Genomic DNA, 16500 nt, shown 5'->3' with positions numbered 1-16500 from the left:
CTTTCTGCTTTACAAATAGCTTGTGATAATATTTGCAGACACAGAAGATCAAACATCTGTTTTCCTTATGAGTTTGCTTTTGTTTCAGCATAAACTCTCTGAGAGCAGAACAGCAGCTACCATGTTTGCTGGCATAATACCTTGGGGCAGGTAATCTGTTGCCCTTACCAAGCAATCGACCACTGAGGCAGCAGCAACCAGCAAATTACTGAAGTTTTAGAAAAGTCATTTGCATAACAAGTGAACAGCTGTAGAATTTTCCCTTTATTTTTGTCTGCATGGCCCAAACAAGTGTTGTCCTGACATATTGCTAGTGTTCTGGAAAGGTCTGTCCTGGGAGATGTGACTTAGAGTACTCTGCAAGCGTCATGTTTGTTGCAAAGTTTTTAGCAGGTCATCATCACCAAGCAGTCCCAGGTAAATAGATGCCACCAAGGAGAGAAGAGCTGGTTTTGCAGCAGGAATGTGTTTGGCCTGACTGTGGAAGCTGTGGAGATGGCACATCTTCTTGAGAAAGAGCAAATTGGCCAGCACAGACTCACCCTGGCTAGTGAGACGTTAGCAGACGTTTAATCCTCAACCTGTTGTGAGGTCTGTGTTTTGATTTAAGCACCAACTGGGTTCCTTTGCTAGCAAATGAACCTGCAGCAGCTCACCTTGTGTTTCGAGGTGTCCCAGTTGTGGACGAGCCGCGCGGGGATGAGGAAGGTGTCGTCCACGTGGCAGGTGCTGCAGTAGTACCAGCCGCTGTAGCTGCACACCTTGGCTTTCCCGTGGGACAGGCCTATGGAGCGCTGGCAGCCTGCAAAGAGAGGGGAAGAGACTGAGTCTGTACACCGTGCCAGAGGCGCACCATTGGAAAATAACTCCTAAGTTAACTGTTCGCCCACCTGGCACTCCTCTTTTTTAAACAACCAAAGTATTTCTCATTCCCTAGAGATAAAGGAACAAATGCCAATATTCTGTTGCTAGCATGGAAACAACATACACTGACTTTAGCAAGAAAAGCAGTTCAAAAAGCAAAGGCTCCTTAACAGTTCTCAAGAAACAAAGGCAAAAGAGGAGCTGCAAGAGGTCTTAACATCAGGCATTTGAAAGCCGCTGTCATCTGAAAACTGAAGCTAAATAGAAAACCCCAGACCAGAGAAGCACCGTGCCCTCGCTGCAGACAGCCAGGCTGTTTCCCCACATCCAGATGAATCAGCTGGGAATCCCTGGATTACCCTGTGCTTTACGAGGTTTGCCTGAAACTTTTTTCCACATCAGGATCACTGGTCTCTTCCCATCCCCTCCTGTTCAGGGTCCTGGGTGAAAAAACAAATGCAGGCTAAGGCTTCTCCTTGGTGTGGGAAGGACCGATGCAGGTTTAAGGCTTCTCCTTGGTGTGGGAAGGACTGATGCTGGTCTCTCCCTCGCCCGACTGTCTCTTCTCGCAGAACACGCAGAAAGGGCAGGGATCTCCCACCTCTGCCTTTCTCTCGACCATGGTTGAAATGGACCAACAGGCTCGAGCAATATTAGAGCAGAGGGCTGGGAGACGCACAGCACGATGGCTCTGAGCAACCTGCTTAGGAGGCAAGGCTGAAGATGTTCAGATGGCCGTAAAGAGATCTGTGTTATCAATATCTCTTTGACAGGGCACATGGTGGCATTTCTGCCGTCCTTCAAATGCCAGTGTCCCCACAGGACACCCACAGACATGGACACAGTTAGCACCAAGCCCCACTTTGGTTAAACAGCGTTTTACAGGCCCAAGGGTGCTTCTGTCAGTGTGACTGGGTTTACTTACTGTAGTTACGTATTTTATCCCAGAAAATGCATTTTTCCCAGTAGATTCCACTCTTATTTGAGGAGAGCTCACAGCGGCTCAGCTACTCTAAGGTTAAATTGAACTCCTCCTCCTCTTGATCAGTTGATGCTGTCGCGTTCCTGCTGCCCCAGACTAACCGGAATTATGTGACCATTGACTCTCAGCAACCCACACCATGGAAAGAAGTTGGATTTAATTTTTAAAATGCATTGATACATAAAGGTGAAGGGCTTGAGCCGCTGAAGAGACACGAAAAGCTGTCCTGCGTGTCTGACGGGCCATCCTACCAGCCCTGGGAGATGCTCACAGAAGGTGCTTGCACTGGTGCTATGGAATCTGTGTTTTAGGAGCTCAGCAGAGGTAAATGTGGCCTCTCTGGAGGAAGATAGAAACCAGCCCCCTTCCCTCCTCGCTGAAATGGAGCAAGGAAGCTCCGAAAGGGAAGATCCCCCTTCCCCAAGCTGAATGGGAGCAAGCTCTAAGCAGAGATCTGTGCTAGCACCGGCTCAGCAGGGCTCAGCCTCGCTGGGAGAGCTGCTCTCCATGCTTCTCCTCACGAGGTTTGTCTCCGGTCTCTCAGCACGACACCAGTGTCACACACCACAGCGCAGGGCCTCTTGATCTACACGCTGCCCCTTCCTCCTAGTGTCCTGGCTCCTACCAGCTAGAAGGAAGGCAAGAATGAGCTAAACTCCAATTCTTTAGGTTTGAAATGTCATCATTCTAAACCCAAAGCCTTCCCTTCAGGATATGTTTTACAAGAAAAAGACAGAAGTTCCTTCCCAAGCAACATGCACCCCTTACTCCATTCCTTCCCTGAACCTGCTTTTGTTCCCTAGCTCCTCAGTAACACATTTTTACACAGGGTATTTCCCATTCCTCTTCACATTCTCAAGTAGATCGTACTCTGCAAACCTACATAACGTTGTAAGGCTGAGATTTCTTTTAGATGAGAATGTGGCACCCACCTCATATTTTTCTTTAGCTTACAGGTTTTGCTGTTTGAAAATCACCATCTTTCCCATTCCTATCTGTTGTGATTCATAATGATGGTTATTTCTACAATCCTTTCAAATCAAGTTATCAAAGCACTGATTTTCTTTGATGTTATGCAGTTCAAAGTGATGTAGTGTGACAAACATATTCCTGTGGCATAGACCACTTATGCTACTTTGCTTTTTTAAGGTGGGGGGAAAAAAGAGCGAGAACGAGAGAAGGAAGAGGAGGAAGGAATAGCTCATGGCTTAACACCTTGGAAATCCTGTGCTTGGATGTTCAGGAACATAAACATCACATTTGCCAGAGAGGAAGGCATTGCCGGTTCCTTGCTTTAAACTCTTGGAAGTTCTTCCCATTGAAAGGAGTTCAGTTATAGCGAACCACCTCAGCATGATCAATAGAGCTTGGAGAACCATCCTTACCCAAAGGGTATCGGAGAGAAGCTATGTCTTAGACACACTGCTAGCAAAGCTAGGGAAGGAGCAATCCCAACCCTTTCATCAAAGGAAAGGCACCAAAACAGCCTTGGAATCAAGCAAGGGAAAGAGGGGTTGGAAAAAGCAGCAGCCCCAAAGTACTGCTGGACACACCTGAACCTCTCTCAGCAGCTCCTCTGAGCGTGACTGGAGCTTCAGCACCTCCAGACACTAAAGCGGTACCCGAGAAGGGGTGAGGGCTGTAACAAGCCTCTCTCCTCAGCTTGAGCTGGGGACAAGGGATCCCGGGGAGGAGAACCCAGGACACATGGATACGACTCTTCAACCACGAAGGCAGTCACATACAATATATTTTTTAACCCAGACACCTATTTCTTTAAACTTTTAGCATGAAGAGATTGGAGTAGCTCCCCAGTGAAACAGAGAAAATGGAAGACCAAATTAGAATTAAGTACCCAACTGTTTTCCTTATCCAATAAAGTTCCTTGCTCAGTATCAGGAAAAAGCAACTCTCTCATGATTGTGTACAATAATTAAATTTGTGACAGATTAGCTTGGAAGCTAATTCATTTAGAAGCAACATAAAATACGGAGAAAAGATAATGACCCAGAGACTTCAAAAAGCTTTCAGCTTGATAAAGCCATGAAACAACCTAAGCAGAAGCACAGCAACAAATTTTCAGCGTCAAATCAGACGGGCAACATTTCTCTGGCTGCTCACCACAAACAGAACAAGACGTGAGAAGCACTCCAGTTTCAGGCAGCATTTTCTGCACATCTGCCTCAATTCACTCCACAGTCTTTTTCCACGGATAAACACAAAGCCACGAGGCAGACAGAGGCACTGAGACGCCAGCTGAGTCCCCAACATTTCTCATGCTACTCGTTTTCTGTACAACTTCCATTCTGTGAGGTGTTTACCCCCCTTATTTCCACCCTGGCTTGAGCTCACACCTACGCTTTGCCCCTTTTCCCAGCATTAGCTTTCTCGCAAGGAAATCCATTTTCTAAAGAAATTATCAGAACTTTTAAACCTCCAAACAAAGTCTGGTCCCCTACTCACCTTTGCCTGCTTTTCTGAGCTTCTTTTTTTTTTTTTTTTTTTTTTTTTGGAAAAAGTCAATATGGCTAATAGATTAAACACACACAATGTTCTCTGTTGAAGCCATGTGGGTTTGACCCTACCCAGTTGCAATTATTTAAGCAATATGTTAAATACTGTGACTATCTCTAGATTGTGACTGTCCTGCAGCCCACTGTGACTATCCTCTAGATTGGCTTCCCCATAAATCACAAAGGGTTCAGTGCTCCCCAATTCCCACATCAGTCCCACCCAAGGACAGGTCCAACACTCCTGATTCAGGGAAAACTTTCTGACTATTAGAAGGAGCTCAGGATTAAGCCCTGAATTAACTTCTATCTTCCATTATTGCCGTTTAATGATACCACACACGGCCCTGTCTTTGCTCTCTCTCGTCCTGGTGTTAGGACATGGTATGTAGACATATCTGTGCATACCCAACATTCTGCACGTTTGCATTATACCTATCCCTTATATAAGGCATGCTGCATACACACTGCAGGTGACAAGGCTATATTCTGCCTCTGTAATAAAACTAACAGTAATTAAGCCTGCAAATTTAACACTGAAAAGATATAAATGTCAAAAGCTAGTCTTGCACTTTGTGCACATTAAGAACAGAACTTCATAAATAAACCAGGGCTAGAAAATACTACCTGCGTGTCAAAGGATTGCAATGAAACCTTATTTTTGTGTACTTCTGGCTTTTCATTTGCTTGGATTTTCCCATTTGAATTTCACTAGGGTACTAATTTCACTAGGGTTTGCTTTTAAAGCTGAGAAGTGCCGAGATGCCGTTTTTCCCAGAGAACTTGCTCCAAGGGAGTTAGAAGCAGTGATAAAGAGAGTTGCTTCACATGCAGTCCTAGTGTGTGAATCCTTTAGCGCATCCCTTTGCTGGTGCATCCTTTCATTTCCCCCCGTTCCCAGGATGGGCAGCACGCTCTCCAGGCTGAGTTCTCCTTTCCCATTTTCTCCTCCATGCCCTCACAGGATCGGGATCCGCAGCAGCGGGTGCTTGGCGCTGCCTGGCCGAAGGGGACAGGCTCCTGCGCCCTGGCAGCAGTCAGGAATTGGTTGGGATGGGAGCTAGGAGCAAGCACGTAGCTCAAGGCTCATTAATTATCGTAGCCCCTATAGCTATTTACATCCAGGCTTGGCTTTCTCTCCTGGAAGGTAGGCAGGAGGGCTCGGCTGTGGCCAGGTGAGAAGGCAGGTCCTGATGCTGCCTGGAGGATGCTGCACTTGCAAAGCTGCTTCTGAAGGGGACACAGAGGGCAAACCAAGCGGGGGAATGGGGAGGGGAGCCCCACAAAGGCTGCAAAGAGAAGGAGGGGAGGGGAAAAATAATCATAATTAAAAAAAAAAAAGAGGGTCCCCATCAGGTCCTGGCAAGAGCCTCCCCGGCAGAGGTGCTTTGTCACTCCATTAGCCAAGGCAGCAGGGGTCTGCAGGAAGGGGGGCAGCGCCAGAGACAACGGGCTGCCCTCTTGTATTGCTATTTAATCACTTTTCCTAAATAAATAAAGCAGCCCTGAGGTGCTGTCATGTCAAGGGAATTTATAACAAAACAAAAAAACCCTCCATTTTTTCACTGGTCATTCCTTTTCCTTCCCTCCCAGCCTTGCAGGACTAGAGAGGGTTATTACTGTAGCCTTAAGTTCCATCTTTGTGTTGCTTGCCTTTGATTCCCACTCGGACCTTGCCACTTTCTGGCACTAATTTGTCAGGCCGAACAAAGGAGGGATTTGTACCTCCTGTAAGGTCTCAATTAGGAAAAGCTTCTGCAGTATTATGTGCCATTGGGACAGGACACAAAGACAGTAATTACAGGAATTTGCACTAAATGGCTGAAGAATTCACAGCAAAACTTTTCTTCCTCCCTCCTCCTCCCCGTTTCCCCCTTTTCCAAGCTTTCCCCTCCCAGAAGCCCTGGAGAAAAGGACTCTCAATGCCTGCAAGATGTAATTACGAGCAGCAGGCCCCTTGGGTTAAACAGCAGCCCGTGCAGGGGAGGAGCACAAGCTCCTGCAGGGAGCAAGGCACGAGGAGGGCACCTCAGCTGGCTGCTGGGCCTCCTCAGCACCAGCTTTTCCCAGCTATAACTGCGATTTTCCCGGGTACAACTGGGATTATTCACTCACTTGTACTGCGGGAACAGCTACGAGTTTCAGTTCAGGCTTGAGGACTTTGGAGGAGATCGTTGGCAATGCTCACTCGAAACTCTCCTGCATCTCAGGTAGAGGATGGAAGAAAATGACAAAAATCTTTCTCCACTGAATTTTGGGTGAAAAGAAATAAGGAGAAAGGAATAAAGTTTGAACGGACATTTCCTACCCCAAGGCTGTTAATTCTGCTGGAGTTGCCCAAAGCCAACCTGCTGGGTAACGCACCAGGCTCGGTCCATCTTGGGGACTTCTGTCTGACCTGTTCCCAGTCTCACTGCTGCTTTCGTTCTCACAGCTACTATTAAAGACAAGGATTTTTGTCTTTGCCCCTCTTTTCTGCACAGCAGACATGTTTTTAAAGCACTCAGGTACCTGGTGGTGCTGAGGCCATCACAGCTATGGGCTAGGTCAACATTCAGATGAACTGAGGTTCTGGTTAAGAACAGTTAGATGCAGCTGCTTCAGGCCATGATCAGCTCTGCCTCAAGAGAAGGAATAAGCAGCTAAGGCCATGCCTGAACCTCAGGGCCAGAGCCCACGACAGCACTTCAGCAAGCACTGACACGCGTGGAGCAGCCTCCCCAGGAGGTTTGCAGATGAACTTGGACTCCAAAAAGGACAGGAGACAGAAATAAAAGGAAACAAACATGCCTGAAACCAGAAAGCTGTAGTAATCAAAACGCAAACCCCGTTGATTCTGGAGCAAGCACAGATCTCTTACCTGTTTGCTACTCAAACACCTCTGACTTCTCATACATCTCATAGGCTTTTCTCCCTATTTTAGAGAGCAAGACAGGCTAACCTGCCAAGGTGCCCCTGGCTGGAGATGAAGGAAGGGAGCAGCTCTGCGCTGCTACAGTGCATGCGAGTTCTTCCAAGGGCTTTTTCCGCCCTTTTCCTGGACAAGGGGAGTAGGGGCCAGTTCTGCAGTTCAGTTGCTTACCTGCACACTTGAAACTCTGAACTGTGAGCCCTCTCTCCAGCGACAACGTGGTCAGGATGCTCAGGAAGCTGGTGGTCACCGACTGCCGCTTGCTCTTTCTCAAGTCCCTTCTGAAAGGCCGGTCTCCAGGTTTGTTCCTGAGCGTGACTTGCAGGTCCTGGCCCAAGCTTCTGGCAGCACTGGCTGCCGCCCGCAGCGCCTCCATCCACTCCTGGGCTCTCTGACGGGTCTCCGCGCGGAGCCGGAGGACGTCTTGAGGAAAAATGACCTGAAAGCAAGAGTCACAGCCATCCTGCGTGTCCATCTGGACTGACAGGCACACAGCGACGTTGTAGCTCAGCAGAGGGTCCTCATCAAGCCGACCCGGTTGGAATGCCATGAGATAAGATCTATTCAAGACAAAAGTAAATGCCTTCCAGTTATTCTGGACAGTCAACCTATAGAGAGTCCCTGATTTGAGAATATTTTGGTACTCTTTAGTATTTTCAGTCAAATTCATGGAGAGAAAAAGCTCCATGGGCTTCTCCAGCAATCCGTTGGTTTGAGGAAGGTCGCTGTTGTCATCAGGCTTTGGCACATTCTCCAGCTTCTCCTGCTGCCTCCCAAAAGCCGGCGCAGAGGCACGCGCCGCTTCCCACAGCTTCTGCCCCCAGTCCAAGGCCTCCCAGGAGGACCCTGCCTTCAGCTGCAGCTGCGAGCTGTCCGACAGCAGAGCGTCCACCACGTTGGCTTCCACGCTCCCCGTGACAGTGACTCTCTGAAAACGCGCGAGCGGATACACCGTGGGAAGGGTCTGGTTGCCGCTGCTGTCCAGGCGGTACACGCAGAGTTCATACGGGGAGAGCTCAGCGTAACAGCTCTGCCAGTAGCTGTCATTGTCCCTGCGGATTTCTAAGTATCCCTTCTTCAGGATATTTGGAAATGTTGGCTTGTGTTCTGGAAGACCAAATGAAGACAAAGTGAAAACGTGGCTGTTAGTTCTTTTTAAATGAATTGTTTCTCACTGTTAGGTCATTTAGGTTTATACATCTCTCCTCACAATACATATGTTTTGAGTATACAAATCACTGAAATAACCTCCATCCATTCGGCTATATCTATATTCATGAAATGCACGCACCTTTGAGTATACACTTGAGTCAAGAAAAGTATAGCACTGCTTTATCCAGAAATGCCAGAACACTTTGCAAGGAAACAGACGTACAGAGAAACAAACCCATTTTCCTGGGATTAGCCCAGAGGATAGAGCCGGTGTTCCAGATCAGAAGAATCCAGTATTATCAAGTAAAACAAGAATGGCGACCCCAAAATGCTAAATCCTGCACAAAAGTGACCAGTTTAGCTCTATACCGTTGCCTGGATGTCTCTCTCACAGTGCCTCTATCTTTGATAGCATTTTACACCCTTTCATACTCATGTAACAGACTTACCAAGATACAGGGAGTGCAGAAGTGCTTCCAATGACAGGAGCTTCTCACGGCACTTCGGCAAGACCCAAGACCAGAACATATTGCCTAGCTCCGTTTACCAGAAAGGAGTTTTGTTTATTTAGGAGAAACAAGCTTAGGATGAGCAGAGACAAACAGCTCATTTATTTATTTTTAAAAGGAGGCTGCCCAGTCTCAGACACACGTTAAATGCCTCAGTATTTTGAATGCTTTGGATCAGGCCCTTTCAAAAAAATCCTGGCCGAAGGTGAAATCAAGAGGAATTTGTTTTGAGAAAATCCTCTGGGCATCAAAACAGTAAGAATTTAACCTCAGCTATCAAAAGAATTTCTGAATTTTTAAAAAGGTTTCAGCGCAAAATTGTTTCCAATCTAATCTGCATCACTTCAGCCTCTGTTAATGCACGTGAACATTATATTTTCACCCCGGGGCTGGACATGTGGCTTTATATATAATATAACTACAGAGGAAATCACTGTTATGCTCTAATGACAAATTTAATTCTTGGCATCCCAAAGCAACCCAGCTCTGAAACAATTCTTGCTCCTTTTTGACTTCTACTTCACCTTCCTTGCAAGGGAACTTGTGATAGGCTTTGAATTAACAACATAGGTTTTGAGTTAACAGAATTAACAGAGAAATTCCAGCTTGCAGCTGCCCATCACCCATGGAGCTTTCTGTTCGCAAAGCAGGAACATGGGAACCGCTTGGGAAGGGCTCTTGAAACACTGCCTGGCACAACCCGGCCAAGCCACAACCAGCATCCGCTGGCCTTAAGGCACCGCAGCAAATCCGGAGCTGCTTCGGCCCGTGGTTTCTACCCTCAGGCTGACGACGTTCCAAAGAGGGATGGGGTAGACAGTGGCACAAAAATATTCCTGGCTGGAAAGCACCTTGTAGATGATGGGCAGGGTTTGGTGTATGGGCAGGGGGACAACTAAGAGCAGAAAGTCCTGGCTAGCTCCTCAGTGAAGACCAGCTTTAAATATTTACAGGAATTAGGTAGTCACGTCTCAGTCAAAAGCATACAGGAGAATTAACATACAGTGTTGCTACACTTAGTGTGAACAGGCAGTGAAAAACATGGGGAAGGAGGCTGTGTTCCACCCACACTCGCAGCAAAGAGGACACCTTTCAGGTCTCCAGGGCAGGGGTTTTGCTTAGACAGCCTGTCCTCAGCTTCCCCACTTAGCCCGCACATACCCCCAATGGAGGCTGTATTTAACATCATGTTTAAAACACTCTGCACTTTACCTACAATGATTTCCTGCAGGGATCATAAAAAGGCATAATAATAATTAAAAAAAAAATCATTACTTTGACACTAGGTCTGAAAAGGTTCAAAAGAAGTCGATGTAACTATCCCTTGCAGACAAATAAGCTACTCAAGTGTATTTTGTCTAAATGTGAAAACTGAAAGCCCACTCTAAATCTTAAAATGGCCGAGAAAAAGCATGCTTTCCTACCTCAAATGGATAGATACACACAGAGGCGCACACACACACACACACACTAAAAGGGAGCCAATTTTGTTTCCCATACATCTCTGGCCTGACATTCATTAGTATTTCTGTGCTAACTCAAAAGCCATTAATTTCTCTGAAACCCACACTAATCCCTTTGTAGTGCAGATAATGGACAGCCATTCTAGAGTCATCTTCCTTTGCTATTAATCCAATCAGGGAGGCAGTGCTGCCGCGGCTCCCTCGCTTCCATCAGGTACGGATGACAGTTCAGGCTCCCCGTGATAAGTCCCACTCGTGGCCTTCCCCGGGCCCCTTTTGCCAGCGTGCAGACTTGCCTCCTTTGGTGGGTTAGGGGGAAAACAACCCTCCAGGCCCTGCGGAGGGGCCCCCTGCTCCCTGTTTCTGTCAAGCTCTTGCGACTTGGCCCTGTGATTCCCGCTCCACGCAGGACAAAACCAGCAGATAACTTGGTTAATATCCAGATATCTCATGCTGTTTAGGCAAGGCTGGCAGAGAGGGGTTGAATCCATACACATTCGTGCACCAAACACACACACCTTGCAACCCTCTCCTGCTTTAGCTCCTCAACGTGCCCTGTGCTAGATAATACCTTTCCACTCAGATACTAAGTGCTCCCTTTCCCTCCATCCACCTTCCAGAGAGAAACAGCATCTTTTTTTCCTCCCTGCAGAGAGAGGCAGAGTGAATTGAAGAAGTCTAAAAAAAAAAAAAAAAAAGGGAGGGGGGGAAATAATCAGAGTAAATGGCCTATGTCTGAGCCATTTGGAGTTATAATTCCAAGAGAGGAGGGGGAAGGAGGCAGAGGGAACAAAGGGGGATGCAGCAGCTGAGGATGGGCCATGTGTTCCCACTGCTTCTGCCCTCTTTCTTGGGAGCTCCCGCCACGTCCTGAGCATCCCAAGCAGGGCACCGAGCAGCTCAGGAGCTAACCAGCACTGCAAACGCCTTTCCAGCACCTGCAGATCTCTCTTGTTGAGCAGTTGGCTGTACTTACATCCCCATTGGTAAGGCAGGAAAACTCGCTCGCCGCCCCTGCAACATTCCCAAGAAGAGCAAGCAGCCAAGCACAGAACCAGAGCCGCTCGCTCCGGAGGGCTTTCCCTCTTGCCTCCTCCTGTGCCGAGCAGCGGCTCTCCCGCTGCTGCGCCGGGAGCGGGGTGCCTTTACCTGCAGTTACCCCCGGGAGCGGGGTGCCTTTAGCTGCAGTTACCCCCGTGCGCACGGGCAGCCCTCACGGCAGCCCCGCGCATGGCAGGAGCGCCAGGGCAAGGCAGCGCGTACCGGGCTGCTCAGCTGCGCTCTGTCCGCCCCGCGGAATGGCCTCGTGCAAGAAAACCTCCCAACGCACACCCGCACTTCCAGCCCACGCTGAAGACTCGGCCTGCAGCTCTCCAGCGCTGCTTCAGGGACAAACTGCCCCTCGGCTGGTGCGGCTGACATCCGCAGTGCCCGTTTCCTCCCTCCTGAAAAGCAGCCTTTTGTCTGCCCCTGTTTTCCCACCTGGCTCCGCAGCTGTACCTTTTTCAGGCTGGTGGATTGGGTGTCTCTCCTTTCCCCAAGCAATGGAATTGATATTTAGCAAGAAATTCCCTGCAGCTGGCTCTCCCAAAGCCAAGTCTGGCTTGTTCTCCCTGTGCCACCTCTTCTCAAGGGAGCGTCACAGTAACAAAACCTTTTAACTAGGAAGTACTTTGCATTAATTTATAACAACTACTATAACAACAACAACAAAAAACCCCCTTCCTCCAGCTTAATGGCATTCACTCTATTTTCATGCTCCTTAAGTTCAGGAGAGGCAAAATCTGATTTGAAATGTCAAACTTGCCAATGTCTTAATATTAGATTTGTCCATGGCTGCAATGTTGGGTTAGCTTTTTTTTTCCCCTCCCCAGTTCATATAATAGCCATGGTAAATGCAAATATCTACAGAACAACTGCACTTCTCTCCTAGAAGCACTGGATATAGGCTCTCGTGCTCCTTCTGCAAATGGGAAGAAGAAAAATCTCAAAAAAAGCAGGATAGACTTGAATGTGCTTATGAAAGCAATGGTAGTTCAGCTGATTTTTGTATAAATTCACTCATTCCACTTCAAAGAGAAGGCAGAAAGCTACAAAAACACGGCCAGTTCACGTTAGGAGAGTCAGCTGACATCACTGAGGGAAAACTCTCACACAGTGCAAGAGGAACCACCCTGCACATTGGGTTATGAGAGTCACCACAGCATCACCCGAAGCATCCGGTGCTGCCGCGGGAGATGGGAACTGGGATTCGGCTCGCGGCGGGCCGGAACTCCAGAGCAAATTCCCCACTGAGAAGAGCCCTCCTGACGCGTTCGGCCTCGCAGCGCTGCTCCCCAAACCCTTATCTTGACCCCGAGTTTATCTGCCCGGCGGCTGCCCTGCTCACCCGGCTGCTTTCCGCTATCAGCTCCTTGCTAGGGGCACTGCAGCAGCCCCAGCTCACACAGGCTCCTAAGTAACAATCCTGCCTCCTCAGATCTTGGAAGGTCCCCGTTTTCCCTGGCATGGCAGCCGATAGTGCGGAGTCTGCTCCTGCCTTGTGCACATCCCAGGCACAAAGGTCTGGAGCGACGGGGCTGCAGGGCTGCAGTTGTGCTCTCCTGGCCCTGCTCGTCCCGGCTCGCGGGCTGCCCTGGAACAGCTCGTGGAAACCTGCAGGGCTTGCGGCCGCTTTGCTGTAGCCGTTGGTGTGAATGACCCTAGCAGCACAGCTCTCACCTGCTCCTTTTACAAGCAATAAATTCATCAAGTCATAGCTATGATCCCCTCAGAGTCATCTTTTCTGCAGAGCACAACACCCATGACAGCAGCATGGCAAGCAGCAGATAAACATGCTGCAGCAGATAAATGATCCCTGAAGTCCGTAGGATCCCTGGGATAGAAGCAAGCAGCGCTGAACGGAGAATCCTCAGACCTCAGGGACCTCCTCGCGTGGCTCACAGTGTCACAGTGCTGCAAACTGCCCTACCTGGACACAGCCCAGATCAACAGGGCTGGCTGCGCATGAGCATCGCTGCTGCTGGAGGGCCGCGGGGCGCTTCATCCTCTGCAGTAGGGGCAGGTTTTGGACCCTCGGGTGCGCAGCACAGGGAGAGCCCTGCGGCTCCGCGGGGCTCGCAGGCACCGCGGGCGCAGGAGGAGCCCCTGGGAGAAGGGCTGCAGCACCCGCACGCGCAGGAGCGCCGCGTTTCCATGAAAACATCCACATTCCATGAAAACACCCAACTGCTCACATATTGTGCGTTCTCTGCCTGCAGCCCCATGGCTGGAAATATAAATTCTGCCTCAAATTTCCTTACAAATTCCTTCTTTGCCAGCTCCATTTAGGGCTTGACGCTGCTCACTAGCACCAAGCGCTCTTTTTGAGGGGACTAGCTGGGACACTGCCCCAAAAGGCAAACCTTCTTCCCAAATCATTCCCCTCACAGTGCATGGAAAGGATCCAGTTCCACTTCAGTTGTGTTATGAAAAGGTGAGTAGCAGGACCAGATAAACTCATAGTAATAAACACCCTAGAAAGATAAGGAAGAAAACTGTGAAAAACCAGTCCTTGCAACAAGCTCAGAGCTCTACGAGACCTCTGCAGGCTGCGAGGGGAAGTTCTTCACCAGGGCGAGGATTGCAAAGGGGTCCAAGCTGTTCTCGATACCTCACGGCCATTCGTTTAATCGCTGCTAGAGCCTTGGAATCAATCCCCCAACAGGACGAGGCCACCAGGAGCCCTCTGGCCACTGCAGCAGCCACTAAGTCCTGGCTTGAAATCACACTCGCTGGCCCAGTGCACGACCGAGCCTGTAAATACAGCATGACTCAGACCAGAAGCTTAGTTTTTCGCTCCAGACATTTCATACTACAAATAATTACCCCCGCTTCCTCCACTCCCCGACTCCCCGCCCCCATTTTTTTTTTCCTGAGGGCAGAATGGGGAAACTGGGTCAAAAAGCTTAAGCTTCAAACACAGTCAGGGCAGTACGGACCTGCGCGACACGAGATTTTCCTAGCTCCAGCGTGGGCACACGGATGTGTCCCATCCTAGGTTTTTAACCCTGAACAGCCCAGTTGTTTATAACCGGTGCCATCCGACCACACGTACAGGCTTCCCCAACCCTCTGGGCTTTTTTGGAGCTTCTTTATTAAGCCATGCCATTATTTAGACTATAAAATTTTTGTGGCACAAACTGTTTTTCTTTCCCTTAAGTGCACAGTTCTCTTCTGGCATCTACCAAACCAATCACAGAGAGGGAGACACCAGTTCAGCTTTTCCAAAGGCGTGAGCAGAATCTCTTCAAGAGAGGCTGCTTGGGAAAGGAAAAGGAAAAAGGATCGTTTGCTGAAACAACTGTCTCACATGTCTTGCTGGAGATGGCTGCATCCATCTGATAACAAGACTTCCTCTATCCCATACAAAGCTGGCAGAGATGCATTAGCATTGAAAGGCACAAATGGGATGCTTGAGTTTTTGCTAATTGTTTATGAATTGAATAGCCAGCATATCTTAAAGAAAGAAAGCAGAGCTTGCAGGAAAGCTTTGTATACTCCCTATTTAATAGCTCTCTTCAATTATATATATATATATTTAATAAAAACTACCTTTGTTAGGATTTACCATTCTTCAAATAGCTTTACCATTCAAAGATCTTTTAGTTTAGGATAAGCAGATAAGGAAATGATCAGAAATACACTACAAACGCCAGTGCTTTTTACCTGAGTCAAACTGAACAAAGCAGGAGCAAAAAGTAAAGCAGATATAGCTTCTCAAACTGTGAAAGAACAGAAGTTGGGATGGTTTTAAAAACAGATCCTTAGCCACACAAATGAAAAAAAAAAAAAAAAAAAAAGCTATATGGAAGATAACAGAGTTGTGCTGATTTCCATCACCTGAGGAGCCTGCTCACACTGGGCTCTTTTGAACAAACAGCTCCTCTTTCAGGATAAATATTAACAAGCAGGAGAGAAGCCAGCAGAGGCAGGAAAGCAGCCTCGGGTCGCACCTGTGTTTCCCTGGAGGTCCCTGCCCTCGGCCAGCGCCAGGTAGGAGAGCAGGGCGCAGTTGTCGTGCGGAGCGGGCGCCGGCGGCTGCTGCGCGGTGCCCGTGAGCAGCACCCCCCAGTCCACGCGGCTGACGTCGGAGCGGGACCTGCTGTGGCCCGGCTTGAACGCGGCCGCTTCCTCGCTCTGCGCGAGGATGTCGTTCACCGAGCGGGGCCGGTCTCGCCGCCGCTGGCACAGGCTCAAGATGTTAAAGGCTGAGGTCTCCCCGTCCGCCACCCACGCGACGGTGTCGGCAGCTCTTCCCTGCCGCGCCACGAGCTGCTCCCTGGTGGGGAACGCTGCCTGTGCTTTGCTTTCCAGGAGCCCGTTCTTGCAGCCATCCCAGAGGAGGCCAGTTTTGGCCAAGGAGGCGATGTTCATCAGGTTCCTGCTCTCCGTTATCTGATCGAATACCTCGTGCCCAACCATCTCGGAGACCTCCTGCACCCCATACACCTCTGAAGGCTGCACGATCTTATCAAGCTTCGCATCAAAACTGTTGAAAAAGTCTTCAGTCACTTCCAGGGCAGGGCTAATGTCATCAACCTCGAGAGCCTCCATGTTCTGTGCTGCCAGCGGCACCGAGCAGATCCTGCACGAACATCCAGGTTAAGAGCCACTTCACATCTGCCCTGGCCACTCCATTTACTTGGAGATGGGACAAATGCATTCACCAGTCCAAACCTTTCGTGGTAGAAAAGGAACCAAAGCCACCCTTGTCTTCAGACACAACACAACCTGGACCGATTCAGTTGGTTAGAGTCGAGTGCAGCTCCGATTCTCGGTGGAATAAACTTACAGAGATGGAGAGTGCCTGTAAAGCAGAGCAAAACATCATTTTAACGGGAGCCTTTTCCCACCCAGGGCTATTTAATCCCATAACTCTTCCCATAGTCCCAGTTCCTTCTTTCTCCCTCATTTTGCAACAACATTAGGATATAAAGTAACTACTTTTGGTCTGTGTTGTGTGTAAAATGTGTAGCGTGTCACTTCTTGAACTGGAGGCTGCAGGGAGGAGCATGAGGCACTGGATAAAGAAGATCCACAGGGATAACATTGATTAACCAAAATAAGC

The 16500-nt window shown here is 48.9% G+C and overlaps 1 protein-coding gene across 1 annotated transcript in view; it reads right to left on the bottom strand.

Moving 5' to 3' along the window:
- PLEKHM3 (pleckstrin homology domain containing M3) overlaps positions 1 to 16052 on the bottom strand; it is a 51004-nt gene extending 34952 nt beyond the window's left edge. Inside the window, exons 1-3 of the mRNA XM_010219035.2 lie at positions 15386 to 16052; positions 7439 to 8374; positions 657 to 802 (exon numbers count right to left, since the gene is read on the bottom strand). Of these exons, the coding sequence (XP_010217337.2) occupies positions 657 to 802; positions 7439 to 8374; positions 15386 to 15986 (1683 nt within the window). The 5' untranslated portion in view covers positions 15987 to 16052. The remainder of the gene's footprint in view (positions 1 to 656; positions 803 to 7438; positions 8375 to 15385) is intronic.
- Positions 16053 to 16500: the final 448 nt, after the last annotated feature.

This window comes from Tinamus guttatus, unplaced genomic scaffold (assembly GCF_059628265.1).
Source record: "Tinamus guttatus ecotype Peru unplaced genomic scaffold, ASM5962826v1 Tinamus_guttatus_pri_ptg000197l, whole genome shotgun sequence".
NCBI classification, from domain to species: domain Eukaryota; kingdom Metazoa; phylum Chordata; class Aves; order Tinamiformes; family Tinamidae; genus Tinamus; species Tinamus guttatus.
The sequence above is the reverse complement of the archived record's forward strand: the minus strand, read 5'-3'. Positions and strand labels throughout refer to the sequence as shown.